The sequence below is a fragment of the Cuculus canorus genome, chromosome 1 (assembly GCF_017976375.1).
Source record: "Cuculus canorus isolate bCucCan1 chromosome 1, bCucCan1.pri, whole genome shotgun sequence".
In the NCBI taxonomy this organism is placed as follows: Eukaryota; Metazoa; Chordata; class Aves; order Cuculiformes; family Cuculidae; genus Cuculus; species Cuculus canorus.
The window spans coordinates 30,624,560-30,642,306 of NC_071401.1; the positions used below are offsets into that span (position 1 = coordinate 30,624,560).

The 17,747-nt window shown below is 39.4% G+C and overlaps 1 protein-coding gene across 4 annotated transcripts in view; it reads left to right on the top strand.

Moving 5' to 3' along the window:
* ZC3H13 (zinc finger CCCH-type containing 13) overlaps window positions 1–17,747 on the top strand; it is a 51,830-nt gene that overhangs the window by 30,992 nt on the left and 3,091 nt on the right. For 3 of the 4 annotated variants that reach the window (XM_054061855.1, XM_054061865.1, XM_054061879.1), the window contains 8 exons: window positions 696–878; window positions 4,670–5,213; window positions 6,338–6,441; window positions 6,844–7,860; window positions 8,918–9,427; window positions 13,086–13,241; window positions 14,100–14,300; window positions 17,183–17,346. In XM_054061855.1, the coding sequence (XP_053917830.1) occupies window positions 696–878; window positions 4,670–5,213; window positions 6,338–6,441; window positions 6,844–7,860; window positions 8,918–9,427; window positions 13,086–13,241; window positions 14,100–14,300; window positions 17,183–17,346 (2,879 nt within the window). The remainder of the gene's footprint in view (window positions 1–695; window positions 879–4,669; window positions 5,214–6,337; window positions 6,442–6,843; window positions 7,861–8,917; window positions 9,428–13,085; window positions 13,242–14,099; window positions 14,301–17,182; window positions 17,347–17,747) is intronic. The other variant, XM_054061871.1, reaches the window with a different exon arrangement.

Genomic DNA, 17,747 nt, shown 5'->3' on the forward strand with positions numbered 1-17,747 from the left:
TAAATTTATAGCACTTGTGTGTTCTATATTCATAAAAGTGGTTAACATCAGTATTCTGCCATCCCATTTTAAAACAAACCATAACCCTTATACCACTCTTGGCTACAAACGCAAAGAGGAGGCTGATGTGTGGTGGAGTATTCATAGAGGGCAGTATGTCTTACATTATTGGGCAGCAGGTTTTTGTTTTCTCAAAAGCAACTGCATTTTAACCTTTGGCAGTATTTTTGGAAGTCTGGTCCACTTTGTAGAACAGCTGCACTTATTACCTTTTAATCAGCTCTAGTAAATATATTTTGGCTTCCTTGGGCTTATTGTGATGTTTTAATTAGGGAAATGCCATGCAGTTTTTACAGGAAAAATTATCTCTATTTTCTCTGCTTGTTCCTGCTGTACTGTCTACTCAAAACAAATGTGAACTGGCTTTTGGACTTAAATTTCTAGTCAGGAGAACTCATGCTGTGACCAGGAGATGTGATTTAGAAAGTCTTGAGATTGCAGTTTAAAAATAATAGCTTTACAGTTAACACTTGAAATTTCGAGTTGTTGGTTAAGTAGAGTTTGAGGCTACAGTTTCTATGTCTGCGAACAATTAATTGAAGTTTATTGAAAGTTACTACTTCAGTTGGTATGAAATACCAGTGGGTTTCCTTACATATGGAAATTTGTCTCTTGTATTGATACATCCCTATTAGGAAGTCGGGGGACTAGAGGATCCCAGGTGGATGGCCACAGCAGTAGTGGAAACTACCATGACAGCTGGGAATCAAGGAGTAGCTACCCTGATCGTGATCGCTATGATAGTCGAGAACAAGCAAGAGATTCCTCCTTTGAAAGAAGACATGGTGAACGGGACAGGCGTGACAACAGAGACAGAGGTATTTTAATGTATATTTTTACACATACATATGTAGTCAAATGTAGATGAATGAATGAATGTGTTTCTCTCTCCCTCCTTTTCCTTCCTGTTCTGCCCCAACACCACTAATTTTTAAATTACTCATTTGACATAGCACATTGACACTAGTCCTGTCCTTGATGTAAGTTAATGTCTGTAGTCAGATATCTCATTGGCAGTACATGCATGATTGCCAAGGCCTTTCCCTCTTCCTGTGGCTAGTTTTGGCACCCTCTTGTTTTTATTCGTTCAAGTAGTCTTCAAACAAACTATACTACTTCAAGAAATTTCGTTGTGTAGTGTCAATGTAAAACGATTTTTCCTCCTCTTTGCCACCTCCTCCGCTTCATGTACATAAAGATGATGGAAGCTTAGAGTCACTTTTGCATTTCTTTACTGGTTCTGTTTGTATAGAAAGATTGTACTTTTGCACTGTAAATAACTTGAGTATGTTTTGGGAAAGGCCTGGCTACTAGGCTGACTTAATTACAGACTACTTACTGTTAAAGTAAGTGACAATTTAAATTTATGATTAATTAAAAAAAAATGAGGAATTTAATATTGATGCGTGCTTTGATGTGGTCGATAATTGATTAGTAAGTGTTGATACAGATATCAGTGATTATGGGAGAATATGCAAGACTGTTCTAGACACAGTATGCAAGTTGTCACACTTTTGCTCCTGAAGGAGTACTAAGAAACTTAGTACCAGTTTTCACTCTGGAAAACATTTGTGTTGCTCACCAGTTAGGAGAACAGGAGGAGTCAGGCAAATGAAATAACATGGAAATGAAAAGAGGAGCTGTGAAGAATAAATATAAAATTACAGGGGAATTTTTCTGTATTGAGTTTTGATTTGAAAGTGACAGATATGTTCTAGCCATTGTTTAGCTTCAGTTTTTCCAGGGGATGTTTTGTGTGCTGCTTAGAGATGCTTTTTGGCCCATTGAAATCTGTTGTTGTTTGTTCTTGTGAAAGGTTCTGCTTTAGATTCTGTCTCATCTTCAAGGCAGGATTTCAGCAAACCTAATCTCCAGACATCCTTTTTCTTGTTGGCTGAAAAATCCTACAGTCTGAATGTGTCCTGAGGGTTGGCGTTTAAAGACTAGCTCTGTCTTCCACCTCCCCGCCCCCAATAAATCCTAGTTATAGTTTAATGTAATTTGTGCTCTTCATGTCATAGAGTTCTTAATTTATTAAGGTTTTCTTAATTTAAAAAAAAAGCAACAAAAAAAGCCTTGGAAATAAAAACGAGTCATTACAACAAAATAGACTTCTAGAAGGGAAGTTGCTTTGAATGGGTTGAGTTTCCCTTTGGGGGAAAATCTAAAAAACTTGAATGGAAATAAGGTATGCTGGGTTTTTTTCCTTAAAAATTTAGATCGATTTTCGTAATAGTAAATTCTCTTTAGAGTTACAATTGAAGACATAGTTTCCGTAATTAGACCACAATTTTAACATTTGTCATTCAGAGAAAAATCAAGATAGATCTTGGTTGGTACTTAGTTCTGTGATATGCAAGGAATCTTTTTAGTATGATTTTAAAATGCAAGCTTGCAAGTTTGGGCTGCTTTCATTCAACTAAGTCAAATATGTAAGTGTTCCAAACAACCACTGGAACAGGACTTCAAGAAATGAAGTCACATAAGTGCTGACTCTCCGCATTTAACTGTCTAATACACTTCCAGTATCTTGATTCCTCTAAGACTTTCACATGGTTGTTTTATTACCAAAACTGACATAACAAATCAGAGTTACTGAACTTCTGTATAAAATCTAATACTTAGTATGCACAGTAAATCGTATTAGAATGTTATAGGCACGATTTAAAGAATACGAAAGCTGTTCACAGAACTAATGATGTTACTTCTTTAAAGTGTTACATCCATGGCAGAAATGTCACTCAAGTTTGCTTTCAATTTTACCTGGTAACAGGAGCATCAAGTCATTGTTAATGCACTCGGAGATGAAAATTGATGAAACTGGTGCAAATGCACATTTTATTGATTTAGTCCTGTTTGAACTCTACCTGCTCACCCCTGGTGGACATAGTCTCAATTTACAGCAAAGTGCACACTCAGCCTCAGAGTAATAGACCAAAACTCACCAACTTTTATATGCCATTTCTTGCTCTTTTGATTAGTGCTTTTAACGTATATTGTGGAAAAATAGTTTTATTGATCTCTTGTGGTTCAAATACTACTGACATCAGTATAGAAATTGTTATGAAGTGGTCAAAATTCATAGGAATACCAAAAATATATCTGAAATATAATTAAAAAAAGAAGCTAAGTCTGTGGAGGGTAAATACGATTAGATAAATCGGGTTTCACTGTCCTTCTGGATCAGCCATTTTCTGTGTAAGTTTAGTTTTCTCCCTGAATCTAATCTGCGCTTTGCAAAATGAAAAACTCTGGTTCTAAACCTGTAAGACTGTGGTGAGTACATCTGAAAACTCATAGCAGTTCTGCTTCCTGTATCTCACCCTTGCCTCTCCCTTTCTTCTGGGTTTGGCTGTGTATTTCTATGCAGAGATCTCCTATTCTGTGATGAGACAGGCCAGCATTTCTTATTCTGCAGTAATTTTGCTAGTTCATTGAATTCTTGTAAAGCCCATGATTCTTAAGAGGTTTGGGAAGTAAAATTTTCATAGCATTTTGCTTCATGTGTATGTCATTCAGAGCTTTTTGCGGTTTCAATACAAGATGGAGAATGATGTGATTGAGAGCAGGCCTGCAGAGAAGGACTTGGGGGTGCTGGTTGATGAGAAGCTCGACATGAGCCGGCGATGTGCACTTGCAGCCCAGAAGGCCAACTGTATCCTGGGCTGCATCAAAAGAAGAGTGGCCAGCAGGTCAAGGGAGGGGATTCTGCCCCTCTATTCCTCTCTTGTGAGATCTGGAGTATTGTGTCCAGTTCTGGAATCCTCAACTTAGGAAGGATATGGAGCTGTTGGAACGGGTCCAGAGGAGGGCTACAAAGATGATGGGAGGTCTGGAGCCACCTTCCCTACGAGGGCAGGCTGAGAGGGTAGGGCTTGTTCAGCCTGGAGAAGAGAATGCTCAGAGGAGATAGCAGCCTTCTAGTACCTAAATAGGGCCTGTAAGAAAGATGTGGAGGGACTTTTTATAAAGGCATGTAGTGATAGGATAAAAGGGAATGGCTATAAATTGGAGAGGGGCAGATTTATACAAGACATAAGGAGGAAATTCTTCACAGTGAGGGTGGTGAGACACTGGAAGAGATTGCCCAGGGAAGTTGTGGCTGCCTCATCCCTGGAGGTGTTCAAGGCTAGGTTGAAGGCTTTGAGCAGCCTTGATCTAGTGGGAGGTGTCCCTGCCCATGGCAGGGGAGTTGGAACTAGATGATCTTTAAGGTCCATTCCAATTCAAACCATTCTATGTTTCTTAGACCAGATTTTGTATCACTGAGTTAAGGCAATAGTAATAGCTCAGCTGTGAGGCATATAGTTATTTTTTTGAAGCCATTCAGAAAAATCTGGTAGAAAAGAAAACTTTTGTAGTAACTTTTGGCTAAAATAAGGAAGGCCTGCTCCCTAAGTATTGAAAAAATATTTTAGAACTCATACCCCTTTTTGTCTTTTTTCTACTCCCCAAAGAGGATTTCAAGTTTCTGCAGTGAGTTGCTTTTCATTTAACGTAAAACCAACATCTAGATTGTCAAAAGAAAAGCGCTTTGTTTTTTATTTGTGTAGCGGAAGTGGCGTGTGTCTTACTGGCACTTGATAACCAAACTTGTCTCTCTTCACAGATCAGAGAGCAAGCTCGCCGGTACGACATCAAGGACGAAGTGATGACCTCGATCGGGATGAAAGAAGAGAGGAGCGAAGGGTAGATCGGTCTGATGATAGGAGAGATGAAAGGGCCCGAGAGAGAGAGCGAGAAAGAGAGAGAGACCGAGAGAGGGAAAGAGAAAGAGATCGGGAAAGAGAAAGGGAAAAGGAAAGAGAGTTGGAACGAGATCGTGCTCGGGAAAGAGAGAGAGAGAGAGAGCGGGACAAAGACAGGGACCGCGAGCGTGACCGAGACAGGGACCATGACAGAGAAAGGGAACGAGAGAGGGAGAGGGAGAAGGAACGAGAGCGAGAGCGGGAGGAACGAGAAAGGGAGCGAGAGCGTGAAAGAGATAGAGAGCGGGAACGAGAAAGGGAGAGAGGTCGGGACAGGGATAAAGAAAGAGACCGCCAGAGAGACTGGGATGACAAAGAAAAAGGAAGAGAAGACCGCAGGGACAAGAGAGAAGATATCAGAGAAGAAAGAAGCTCAAGAGATGTCCATGAGGAAAGAAAATCCAAGTGAGTGGATCTGAATGTTACTTCAGTCAAAGAAACCAACCAACCAACCAACCAAACAAAAAGAAACAAAAAAAAAATGCATTATTTTACTGTGATATCAGCAAGTGAGTAAGCAGGGGAGTTTCATAAGGAAGAAAATAACCTGTTCATGGAGAGGTATGGCCTAGAGTCATGCCTCCCCTGCGTCTGCGGCACAGAATGCTGTCCCCAAAACTGATACTATGCTGCTGAGGTTTATCTGATGCTTTGTTAATGCAGAATTGGGGAACTACTCAAACTAACAATTCTGTCAGGCCATGTCATTTTCCATTTAAAAAATACTTGTATGGCCTTGTCTTTAATAATGCAGGAATTCTTGGAAACATAATAGCACATTGTGGTACCTTTTGAAGCCTGGAGAGTCAGACAGCAGCTGACTAGGTCAGGGTTCATGACTTTGTTCATTGACCTTCTGTGGAACATACATTACGCTTTTCGCTACTAAATTTTCAATGCAGGAAGGCATGAACACATTGAAGGCGTGAACACAGTGAAGGCATGAACAATATCCCGAGTAAATAATGTGTGGTGCTTCCTTTTCTAAGTGTGTAGCACCAATTCACTTCTTTTTTTCATTTAGTACAGTAAATTTCTCATTATTCTATCAGTATAAGCAAACCAGTGTTGCCTTGAATGACTACTTTGCTTGGAAGTAATTAGTAGCTTTTGTGTGAGGGAATTGTGAATTCCTATAAATCATCCAGTATGGGCTCTCTACCATCCCACTAGGGGAGAAATGAGCAAGCATCTAGGTGAGGGCTTAGATGCCAGCTGGGATCAACCCACTGAAAGGGTCATTGCCACAAGCAAAAATTGATCTTAATAGTCTTTTGTAACTTTTTGCTACAAAGATGGTTCTTAAGTGTTTGAGTTTAAAGTATCTTATAGGATGATCAGAAAACCGATCATGCTTGAAGTTTGGGAATAACTTAGAAAACTGTGAACAACTTCCAGGCATCCTTATATGTGTTGTTGCCTGTATGGGGAGCTTAGGTTTCAGGGATTGCAATGATGATAAATTCAATTAATGAATGTTTTCTTTAAAGAATCCTGAAGAATTTTTACTTTACATGGGTTTTGTGCAGGAAGCGTCACAGAAATGAAAGCAGTCCAAGTCCTCGTCAGTCTCCCAAACGTCGGCGAGAGCACTCTCCGGATAGTGATGCTTACAACAGTGGAGACGATAAAAGTAAGTAGGAGTGGGCTGTCTCTGCAGCTGCATATAGCTTACCCTCTGCCTATGGCAAATAACTTACAGTCTTCAATGGAAAAAACGTTGGGGAAGCTTTTGTGAGTGTTGTCCTCTCCTTATCTTTATGAACAACATTTTTCTTAATCTATGTGCTTGTCTTATGTCTGCATTTTGTCACTATGTCTGCTAGGTAATAGTGACTTCTGCCTCTATTGTTTAAGATACCCGTTTACTAGAATGTAGTCTGTTGCTGCTGTAGCAGTTAAAAAAATGAAGATGTATAACTGAAATAATGAATTATATGTTTTGATTAACACTTTTTGGCATGCACAAGATTCCAGATGTTCACCTGTTCTCCTTCCTAAACAATACAAATAGATCCTTTTTCTCCTTTTGTAGATGAAAAGCACAGACTTTTGAGCCAGGTTGTGCGGCCACAGGAATCCCGATCACTGAGCCCCTCTCATATTACAGAAGAGCGACAGAGTCGCTGGAAAGAAGAAGAGCGAAAATCAGACAGAAAAGAAAGTTCCAGGCGTTATGAAGAACCAGAGTTTAAAGACAGAGTTTCTTCAGCAGATAAGCAAAGAGAGCAACCAGATGCCACTGAAAGCTCCCGGTCCAGGATTCAGGAAAATCTTGGACACCACCCCTCTGAAGAAAGAGATACTTCTGATAGAATGCATGATGACAGCAAGAAGAAGTCTAAAGTACAGAAAAAGGCCACAAAGAAGAAGAAAGATGATGACAGTGGGGTGGAAAGGTACACTAATGAATCAACAGCTGAGGAAAGCCAGGTCTTTTCACCCAAGAAAGGTCAGAAAAAGAAAAATCTAGAGAAAAAGCGGAAGAGGTCCAAAGGTGATTCTGAAGTTTCTGATGAAGAAATTGTTCCACATCATAAAAAGAAGAAAGGCCCAAGAACCCCCCCTGTGACAAAAGAAGAATTGGTTGAAGCACCATCTGAGAAAGCTGTGGCAGAAGTCCCCTCAAAAAGAGAAGATACAACATTTAGTGACTGGTCAGATGAAGATGTCCCTGAACGGGGTGACATTGTTCCAGAAAGGAGCACTGAGGACTCCCACAGAAAAAGTCACAGGATGAGGGGAGAAAAGGTGGAAGCCCCTCATGTTACTATAGATGACGGACCACACCGTAAACCTGTGGATCAGAAGCGCAGCAGCAGCCTTGGAAGTAATCGAAGCCATGCTTCAAGCAGACTTAGATCCCCTTCCAATGAGTCAGCTCATCGCAGTGGAGATGACCAGACTGGCCGGAAGAGGATCCTGCACGGTAGCTCTAGAGACAGAGATAGGGACAGGGACAGAGAGAAGAAAAGCTTAGAAATCACTGGGGAACGGAAGTCCAGAATCGATCAGTTGAAACGAGGGGAACCCAGTCGCAGCACATCTTCAGGTAATATGCAGTTTAGTGAGACTGACTTACTATTCTGTATAACAGTGCAAAGGCAGAAATCCCAAGTCATTCTTGCTCGCCTGTGTTTTCTTTTCATTTGTAATTAGTTTGAAGGGGAAAGGAGGTGCTCTTTGCCAGTCACTGTGAAACTACAGTGAATTAAGATTCCTGCAAGTATTACCATATTTGAAAAGCTGATCCTCAGTGGGCAGGATTACCACTTTGTTTACACCAAAACATTTAGTCTGATGCAGTTCATGCTGCCTGGGGAATAAAGTAATTTGTAGGACAAAAAAAACTATTAGGAAGAGAAAATGCTTGTGCTAACAGAACTTCGAGGTTGTTTTGTCATCTAAATAATGTTCTTGAATTCATTATTAACATTATTCGTTTTGATATGGAAATTCTGAAATCTATGCAAAATGAAAATGTTGATTCTCTCTGGGAGAAAGATTCATTATCTCAGGAGCTATTTTCACCATGGTAAATCTGTCATGGTTCTTGTTAGGTATACTTTCAGTGCATAGGGAAATCATCTTTGTTGCAAATAAAAATATTCATAATTGACTTCTTTTATTTGTATAGTTCTTGTAAAAAAAAAAAGGCTAAAATTTAGAAAAAAAAATAAAATTTAAACAACATCGATAGAAAAAGAGCACTTTGGCTCTCTGTTCTCTTCATGGTACCATGCCTGAGATTATTTTTCTGAAGTTATCATTTGCTAGCCAAGGGATTCGTAGCTTTTAGAAGACATATTTGGAAAATTTTTAAATTTGAGATGATTCCTTTCCTTCCCTGCCCTTGCTTAAATTTTTCAGTTAAAGTTTCGTACCTTCAGTTTGGCTTCTGTTACAGTAGAAAGTACCCACTAAAAATCTTCTTTGGGAGCGGAAGAAATTTTAAGTAAGGGTAGGTGATTTGTAGGTGTTATTAATTTGTTGACAGTGCTTTTGACAAGTACATTTTCATACCTAAATCTTTTAAGTGCTTTGGCCTAGTAAAATGGTGTTAGGTTTATGTGCTGAACTTACATATATATCTAAAATATTTTATTCAGATCGACAAGATTCAAGAAGCCACAGTTCACGAAGAAGTTCTCCTGAATCAGATCGTCAGGTTCATTCCAGATCTGGATCCTTTGATAGCAGGGAAAGGCTTCAGGAGCGAGATCGACATGAACATGATCGAGAACGAGAGAGAGACAGGAGAGAGGGGAGGCAGAGAGACTGGGACCGAGATGTTGACAAAGACTGGCCGAGGAGCAGGGAACGAGAGAGACTCAGAGAACGAGAGAGGGAAAGGGAGAAAAGACGAGAGCTGGACAGAGAGAGAGACAGACAACTACCTGATACTGCTGAAAGAGAGAGAGACAGAACTCTTGACATCTCCTCTCAAAAAGAATCAGCAAAACACAGTGAAACGAAATTGGACAGGGATCATGAAAAGGAATTTGATGGTGTTGGTCGGGATTCATCGGCTTCAGAGAAGGAAAGAACTGACAAAGATTTAGGACCTTTACAAGGTTTTGAAGATGGAAATGAGGCCGAAAAGGTAGAGAGTTTAGAAGGTAAGATATTGTGGGAAAGAACCTGGACTGAGAAATATTTTAGTCTTTCCCTTTTAGCATAGTGCTGAATTGAGCTATATTAGAATAATTTTCTACTGAAAGGCTTATTGGCTCCAGCTTCTCCTCTGTGGAAGCAGCAGATAGTAGTAAGACAAAGGCAATAAGGCAAAATCTGATGAGTATCTTCATTAGCATTAAGTGTGTTGGTGTTACTTGTTAATTTCTAGAGAAGTCTTGAGACAAAGAAACATAAATGATCTGAGGTATAATTTCACCAAGGTGTAACATTTCTCAGTAGGCACTTTCCTGAAGAATAGCTCCAACATTTGATTGCCTTGTTGTATCAGAAGATCTATTTCTTAGTTGGAAGTGACAGGTAATGAGTGAAAAGGAAATGAATGTTGAATTGGAACTGTGCTTTGGGATTTTTTTTTTTCCTCTAAAGCCCAATTATCATAGAAACGATTGTCTGATTAGTAGGTGAAACATATCTGTGGGCTTGGCAGAAAAGTCCAAAAATGGGCTTCTTGAGGTAATCTTATTAAATGGTACTGGGGAAGCCGTGATTAGGATTAATAAATAAAGTAAATAATGGACAAACTATGACAAACTGGAAGAGTCACTCTTTAGGAGTGGATTAGGCAACTTGAGCTTTTCATGGACAGGAAGTTTGGAAAGTATTTTTAACCTATGTCAACAGTGTAAAAGAGGTAAGAGTCTAAATCCAGAATAATTGGTGTATGTTACACTTATGTTCAAAAAGTTGGCTTTTTTGGTGATAGCAGGAGTTCTCTTCTAAAATCTGTTGAGAGGAAAAAAGGCATTGTAGTATTTGGAATTTTTGTGATGTTTGTCATGGTAATGCCTGAAATCTGTAGTCTCCAGAAAGAGAAACAAATGGATTAAGCTTTTGTAGTTTTACACAAGATAACAGTAGGACATTGTCTCAACATATTTGCATTCTTAATAAGAATTAACAGTAAATGTTGACTGTTAATTTGCCAAGCCACTCTCCATGATAGTTGAAAAGTCATGGCAGTCAGGAGAAGTCCCTGGTGACTGGAAGAAGGGTAACATCGTGCCCATTTTTAAAAAAGGTAGAAAAAATGTCCCTGGGAACTGCTTACCTGTCAGCCTCACCTCTGTGTCTGGGAAGATCATGGAACAGATCCTCCTAGAAGCTATGCTAAAGCACATGGAGGACGGGGAGGTGATTCGAGACAAGGAGCATGGCTTCACCAGGAGCAAGTCCTGTCTTATCAACCTGGTGGTTTTCTATGATGGGGTAACCACAGCAGTGGACATGGGTAAACCAACGAATGTGATCTGTTGGGACTTCTGTAAAGCCTTTCACGCGGTCCCCCACAACATCCTTCTCTCTAAATTGGAGAGATACAGATTTGATGGGTGGATGGTTTGGTGGATAAGAAACTGGCTGGATGGTCGTATTCAAAAAGTAGTGGTTAATGGCTCAATGTCCAGATGGAGATCCGTGACAGGTGGTGTCCCCCAGAGCTCTGTACTGGGACCAGTGCTGTTTAATATCTTCATCAATGATATTGGCAGTGAGATTGAGTGTGCCCTCAGCAAGTTTGCAGATGACACTAAGCTGAGTGGTGCAGTTGCCACACCAGAAGGACGGGATGTCATCCAGAGGGACCTGGACAAGCTGGAAAAGTGAGCCTGTGAGAACCTCATGAGGTTCAACAAGGCCACGTGTGCAAGGTCCTGCACCTGGGTAGGGGCAATCCCTGGTTTCAATACAAGATGAGGGATGATGTGATTGAGAGCAGCCATGCAGAGAAGGACTTGGGGGTTCTGATTGATGAGAAGCTTGACATGAGCCAGCAATGCTCGCGCTCAGCCCAGAAGGCCAACTGTATCCTGGGCTTTATCAAAAGAAGTGTGGCCAGCAGGTTGAGGGAGACGATTCTGTCCCTCTATTGCTCTTTTCTGAGACCTCATCTCGAATATTGTCCGGTTCTGGAATCCTCAACATAAGAAGGATATGGAACTGTTGGAATGGGTCCAGAGGAGGGCTACAGATATGATTGGAGGGCTGGAGCACCTCTGCTATGAGGACAGGCTGAGAGAGTTGGGGTTGTTCAGCCTGGAGAAGAGAAGGCTCAGAAGTTACCAACAATAAAGCTGGGGAGAAACTTTTTACAAAGACACATTGTGATACGATGAGGGAGAATGGCTTTAAGTTGGAGAGGGGCAGATTTAGACTAGACATACAGAGGAATTTCTTCACAATGAGAGTGGTGAGGCACTGGCACAGGTTGCCCAGGGAAGCTGTGGATGCCACATCCCTGGTGGTGTTCAAGGCCAGGTTGGATGGGGCCTTGAGCAGCCTTGATCTAGCGGGAGGTGTCCCTGCCCATGACAGGGGGGTTGGAACTGGATGATCTTTAAGGTCCCGTTCAACCCAAACTATTCTATGATTCTATGTAGAGTGTTGTCTGGAGAGGACACTGGGGAATATTTATTACTTATTATTATTTATTACTTATTTTATCTCTTATCTGATTGCTTGCAAAGTGGTCATTAAGGTTGACTGGTAGAAAGTTCCATTTAAGGAAATTGTGTGTGGAGTGGGAGCACTTGTCAACGATAGTGTGTGGAGTTTGCATTGGGAAGTCTGCTCTGGCTTCCTGTAGTGGACAGAATTCAGGGATTTTTAAGCTAGGGAAAGGAATGATGCAATAAAATCTGAGATTACAATGTGGTAACTTCAGAATGGAGTTGGTGAAAGGCTATTCTTCAGTACATTACATTACCTGGTTTCAAGAGGGCATCTGTAATTAATCAGACTGTGGATGTTAAATGTGTTCTTAGGCCTAGCCTTTCAGCAGACTCGAAATTTTTCTAATGTTTATTCTTTTGTGTGTTTTTTCAAAGGTTTTATTCTGAATTCTCTGAAAATAACAATCTGTAGGAAGTTGTGGTATACTTAGGATTATTTGTTTTAGAAAAAGTGCCTTTTGCAAGCTATTAGATGGTGTTCCATTTTATTAAAGCATACTATATATATATAGCATGTTTATGATTTGCTAAGGCTTAGTGTATTTTATTGTTTTCCATTACTTTTCATATAGAACATGGATGGATAGTGGTGTATCAAGAACTAAAGAAATTTGGCATGGCTTCCTGGAAGCTCTACTTGTGACTTCCTCAAGAAGTCTAAAACTCTGTAAATAATTACTTCTTTCAGGATATTTTGCTCCTTCTTGCGTTTGGGGGTTTTGTTACTTCTTTCTCTTGCAGAGCCTTTGGACTGGATCCTGAGTTTAGATGTGCATACAAAAACATCTGAAAGACTTTGTGGCACTAACTTAGATTTGTATTATTAACCACATATCAGTTATCAGATAATCAACGTATGTTTCTTCTGAATATGACCTTGTGTGTGCAGTTTTAACTAATACTACACCAAAAAAAAAATAACTGAGATATGTAAAATTCAAACTGCCGCTTTGTGTACAGGAGAAATAACTTCTGTATTTCCATAAGTTAATACCTGTGTTCATGTTGAATATAGTTGTCGCCAAAAACTCACAGTTTAGTTCGGTGAGCCTCTTTGTTTTCAGTCTCCTTAAAACATGTTTAGAAAACAAGAATGGCTATTTAAAGCTACAATATGTATTTGTTCCTGTAGGAGGAGAAGATGAAGGAAAGATTGATGATGTACAGTCACTGGGATCTGGTGCTGGAGAATACGAGCCAATCAGTGATGATGAGCTTGATGAAATTCTGGCAGGAGATGCTGAAAAGCGGGAGGATCAACAGGAGGATGAGAAGATGCCTGGTAAAAGTATAGTAAAACCATTTTATGATTATTTGAATGTAAAGGTTAGATCAGCTTGCATATAATGCTATTGTGATGTTGACGATGTTTCTCAATTAGGAATGCTTTTGTATGCTCTTCAGTGTTTCTCATTTGTTCTTACTAGTCAGGTAAGCCTGAGAAGTACAAAGGTAAGTAAAGAGTTCTGGGAGCTGTATTGTGAAGAAATATTTGTCTTGTTTCATACAGCTAGAAGGGTAAGATTTTTGGTTTTATAAATATGGTTTCACTTATCCTATTTGGTTTTGATCATTATTTGTAATTGATATATTTATGAACAGATTCTATGTGTTTGAATGTTTCCCCAATGCACTGGGAAGCATGGCATCTGCTTGTAAGTCCGTTGGGTCATCTGGGCTATATGATCAACGTTAGTATTTTCTATGCTAAACGCGCTAGACACTCACACTTGTATGGGTATGAAGAAGACAACCGAGTAAATACTAACTTTTTAGGCATTTTTATTTGGATCTGTCGTAGCCCATTTGGTTGTACTGTGGCTTTTGTGAATATGTAAGTGATGTGGGCAAATATGCTGGCTAAACAGGGTCCAAGCAGCCTTCCACACAGGGGTTACAATAATAATGAAGCAGAATATCAGAGCTGGTTTTTCTTCAAGAAAGTTTTATATTTTTATGCTCCAGTTTTCTACCAGTCTCTGAGTGAGGACATTCTTACCTGAAGTGTTCAGGGGTCTGCCTTTGAGAACTGCAGAACAATGTTCATCAAATTATATTGCTTTTAGGAGACATAACAAAACACATGAAAATAATCAGCTGTGGTAAGGGATGATGATGTGGTAACTCATTCTCTATGTTTTCGCAGATCCTGTGGATGTTATAGATGTAGATTGGTCCAGTCTTATGCCAAAGCAGCCAAAAGAACCACGGGAGCCTGGAGCCGCGCTCTTAAAATTCACCCCAGGTGCTGTTATGTTGAGAGTTGGCATTTCCAAGCGATTGGCAGGACCAGAACTCTTCACCAAAATTAGAGAGACTTGCCAGAGAGCATTAGAAAAACCTAAAGGTAATTGTTTCTGCAGGGATTAAGCTGTCTTTTGTACTTAACGATTATGAAATGTGCATTACTTTATTGTTTTAGGTTTCAGGACCAGAGGAAGTGTATAATGAGTATGTTGTGAGTATTACAAGACTAATTAGCTGTATGTCAATCAAATTAGTGCTTTAATTCCAGCACTGGTGAGGAGGTCTTGAATGATAGCCTAAACAGAATTTTTCACCCTAGTGGGTTATTCTTTTTATGAGACTATTTGTGTTTTACTGACCTGAAGTGTGTGAAGAGTTTTCTGCGGAGCTAAACATGTTCTGCAACAAATTAACAGTGATATTGCAAGAAATAAATAACATGTATTTTCTTTCAATGTCTTCTACATGTTCTTATTTTCCTTCTGAGGATCCTCTCCAGAGTGCATAAATAGGATTTTGGGTCAGAATGAAAGAGCTCAGTGAAATTTGTATGTTGTGTCTTTGGTAGCAGCGAGAAATTAAATAATACACAGGTCTGGCATTTGGACGAAGTATATAGCTTAAGACATGTGTGATAGGTGGGATAGGCATGAACTATGCCAGTTCTTCACTATGAACTCTTCACTACAGTTCTGTAGTGTAAGTAGGGCTTTAGCGCGAGAGACTGCACTGCTTGCATGGTGGAATTGTTTTTTTAGGACTATAATATGTATGCTCTCTTATAAGATCTCCATGCAAGTTATTCCAGGATCTAAATGTGAGAAGATTACGACTTCTAAGTCATAGTATCTCTGAAGGCTCTGGTTTTAGGCAATAGCAGATGCATTTTTTTTTTTCACTCTGCTTTATAATTTAAAGCAATACTTCTTACTTCTTTGCAATGTTGTTCTTCATGCAGTTGTGCGATTAACATTACGGTCTCAGATCGTTGGATCAAAAAAAAAAACCAATTTAATTCTCCCAGCCCTGTTAATTTCCATGAATGTTACTGTTTGCTTGCTTGAGCCATTTAAATTATGTAACTTAATCACGGGCTTTTGCTGCTACTTCTGCTCTTTTTAAAGTCAAAATAAATGCAGATCTTTTTAAAGCATCATAGTATAATTTGAGGTATGTACTTGGTATTAGTAAATACTGTAAGTATCCCACTGTAATATTTGCAGCTTTCTGTGCAGTATTGGCTTTCTTCTAGTTTAACAAAATAAATTATGCTGAAGAATTTACATAGCCCATGTAATTAGTGAAATATTGAGTCTTTCTTAGTTTGCAAACTGTCTGAGTTCATAGTAAAGGTATGAACTGTATCTCTCTCTCCCTGTAAGCTTTAATTTTGTTATATAATTCAGTACTTCTTGACAGGGATTCCTTGCAACAGGAACTGCAGTGCAGACTTGCTTTGCCTACATGTTTAAAATGATACACAACATAACCTCTGCAGTCCTTGCATTGTTGTCTAGAAATCAACAAAGTCCAGGGGAGTGATGATAATAGGAGCCTCTCCAGCACTGCATCTGGTCTGTCTTAAGTGTACTTGGATTCAACGAAACTTTGCTGTGGAGAGGAAAGGGGATTGAAGTGCCTCTGCTGATTTTCCTTTGGTGTATGCAGTCCCTTGCACATCAAAGTTGCTACATTTGGAACTGCCAGTAGGCTTTCAAGTGTATGGATTTCCTCTGTAATCTCCTATGTGAAGGTTCCTTGTGTAGTGATTACAGAGCCACGACACGTGTGTTCTAAGCATAAATACAGTGTCCTGAAAAGTGAATTAATTTCAGCTAGATATTCAGTGTGTGTTACAGTGAAAATATAGTGGACTTGGACTTCTTCATGAAGGTGTAACTTCTTTCCCTGTTTTGTTCCTGAGTCTGGCATTCCCTTCTCTGATCTTATTTGTGGATGAAAAGTTTCTGGTAATACACCAAAATGCAAAAAAAAGGAAATGATAGCTTGTTTCGGGGAATTTATTTTTTTAAATTTATTTTCTTTGGAAACAAAAATCTGTAGTATGTGATGGAGTTGAGTTGCTAAATTTTCCCTGGGTTTGCTGGTCTGTCTGGTTAGCTGTTAGATTCTCTACTTAACACTATTAACAATATTTTACTATATGGAGGTGGCTGCATTTGACTGTGCTCCATACCTTGCCATTTTTTTTCTCTCCAATTACATAATAATCTTCCTATTTATTGTAAAGGGTTATAAATCAATGAGCTGTGGTCCAGCCATCTGCACTCTGTCTACATTTTGTAGAAAAAAAGTTGCCGCAGAACAAATCTCACCCCATCAGCTGTCTTTGGTTAAAGTGGTTAAATTGTTCCAGCTGCATGCTGTTTCTTCTGATAAATGTATTAAAGGACTAGTCCTGCCACATTGCGTACTATTGACAGTTGTTTTAGATGAGCCAGTAGGAGGGGGTAGTTCATTAGCATCTGTTGACTTGTCCTCCAGGTTCATCCACTATGGATAAAAGAATTATTCTATGTGGCCTTATTTCACTTCTGCATAGTCATACAAACCCTGTTTTGACACTGGTCCAGTTATTCTGTGCCTTTCAGAGAAGTGAAATGTAAACCAGTTTCTGACCAATGCTAGTGCTAAACAGCTTTGTCACGCGCTGACCATAAATGATATCCCCTATTCCATCCCAGAGCTGTCACTTGATTTTTAGGCCTCTTGGTGATTGCTGTCTCAATATTGCTTTCCAGTGCTGAAGCTACATACGAGGGTAGCTGTCCTTCCCTTTAAATGGTGAAGGATTAATTTGTGTTTTTCTATAAACTGCAGTATCTATTTTTTCCAAACCTTGCTGTTGCTTAGAAGGCAGAAGTACAAATAGTAAAACTTAAAGAGATTTCATATTACTGTATATTGCTGTTCCAGACTACTATGTATGTGTTGATCTTTGCAAATGTCAATTCTTTGTAGATGGAGAAAACCTTTTTGAACATGAACTGGGGGCTTTGAACATGGCTGCGCTTCTACGGAAAGAAGAGAGAGCTGGTCTTCTCAGTAATCTGGGTCCTTGCTGTAAAGCACTGTGCTTTCGAAGGGATTCTGCAATTCGTAAGCAGCTAATGAAGAATGAAAAGGCAAGCGTTTTGTTTACAGAGCTTGGTCAAATGTGGAAACACAGACCCAGCTATGCAAATAATTTCCCTAGGGAGATGGTTTTTGTTTTTATTTGTTCTGAAGCAAACCTAGCCCTTTAAATAACAGAGAATAGACTTCATTGAAAGAGGTTGTAGAGTATTTAGCTTTTATTTTGGGTGAGAGATGAATTTAAGATTGAGATTAGAGGTGGGTACTATTTCTTACCTTGGAGTTTAAATTCTGGAGATATACTTTCTACATGTAGAGAATACACAATTAAAAGAATTGGTTAAGATACAGTTTGGAAGACAATTGTTGAAAAATTCTCTTGCTTGAGATTTCATGTGTTTTTTAGAAGAATTACAAGATTCTGTTCTTCTGGGTTAAAAGTACCTAGAGA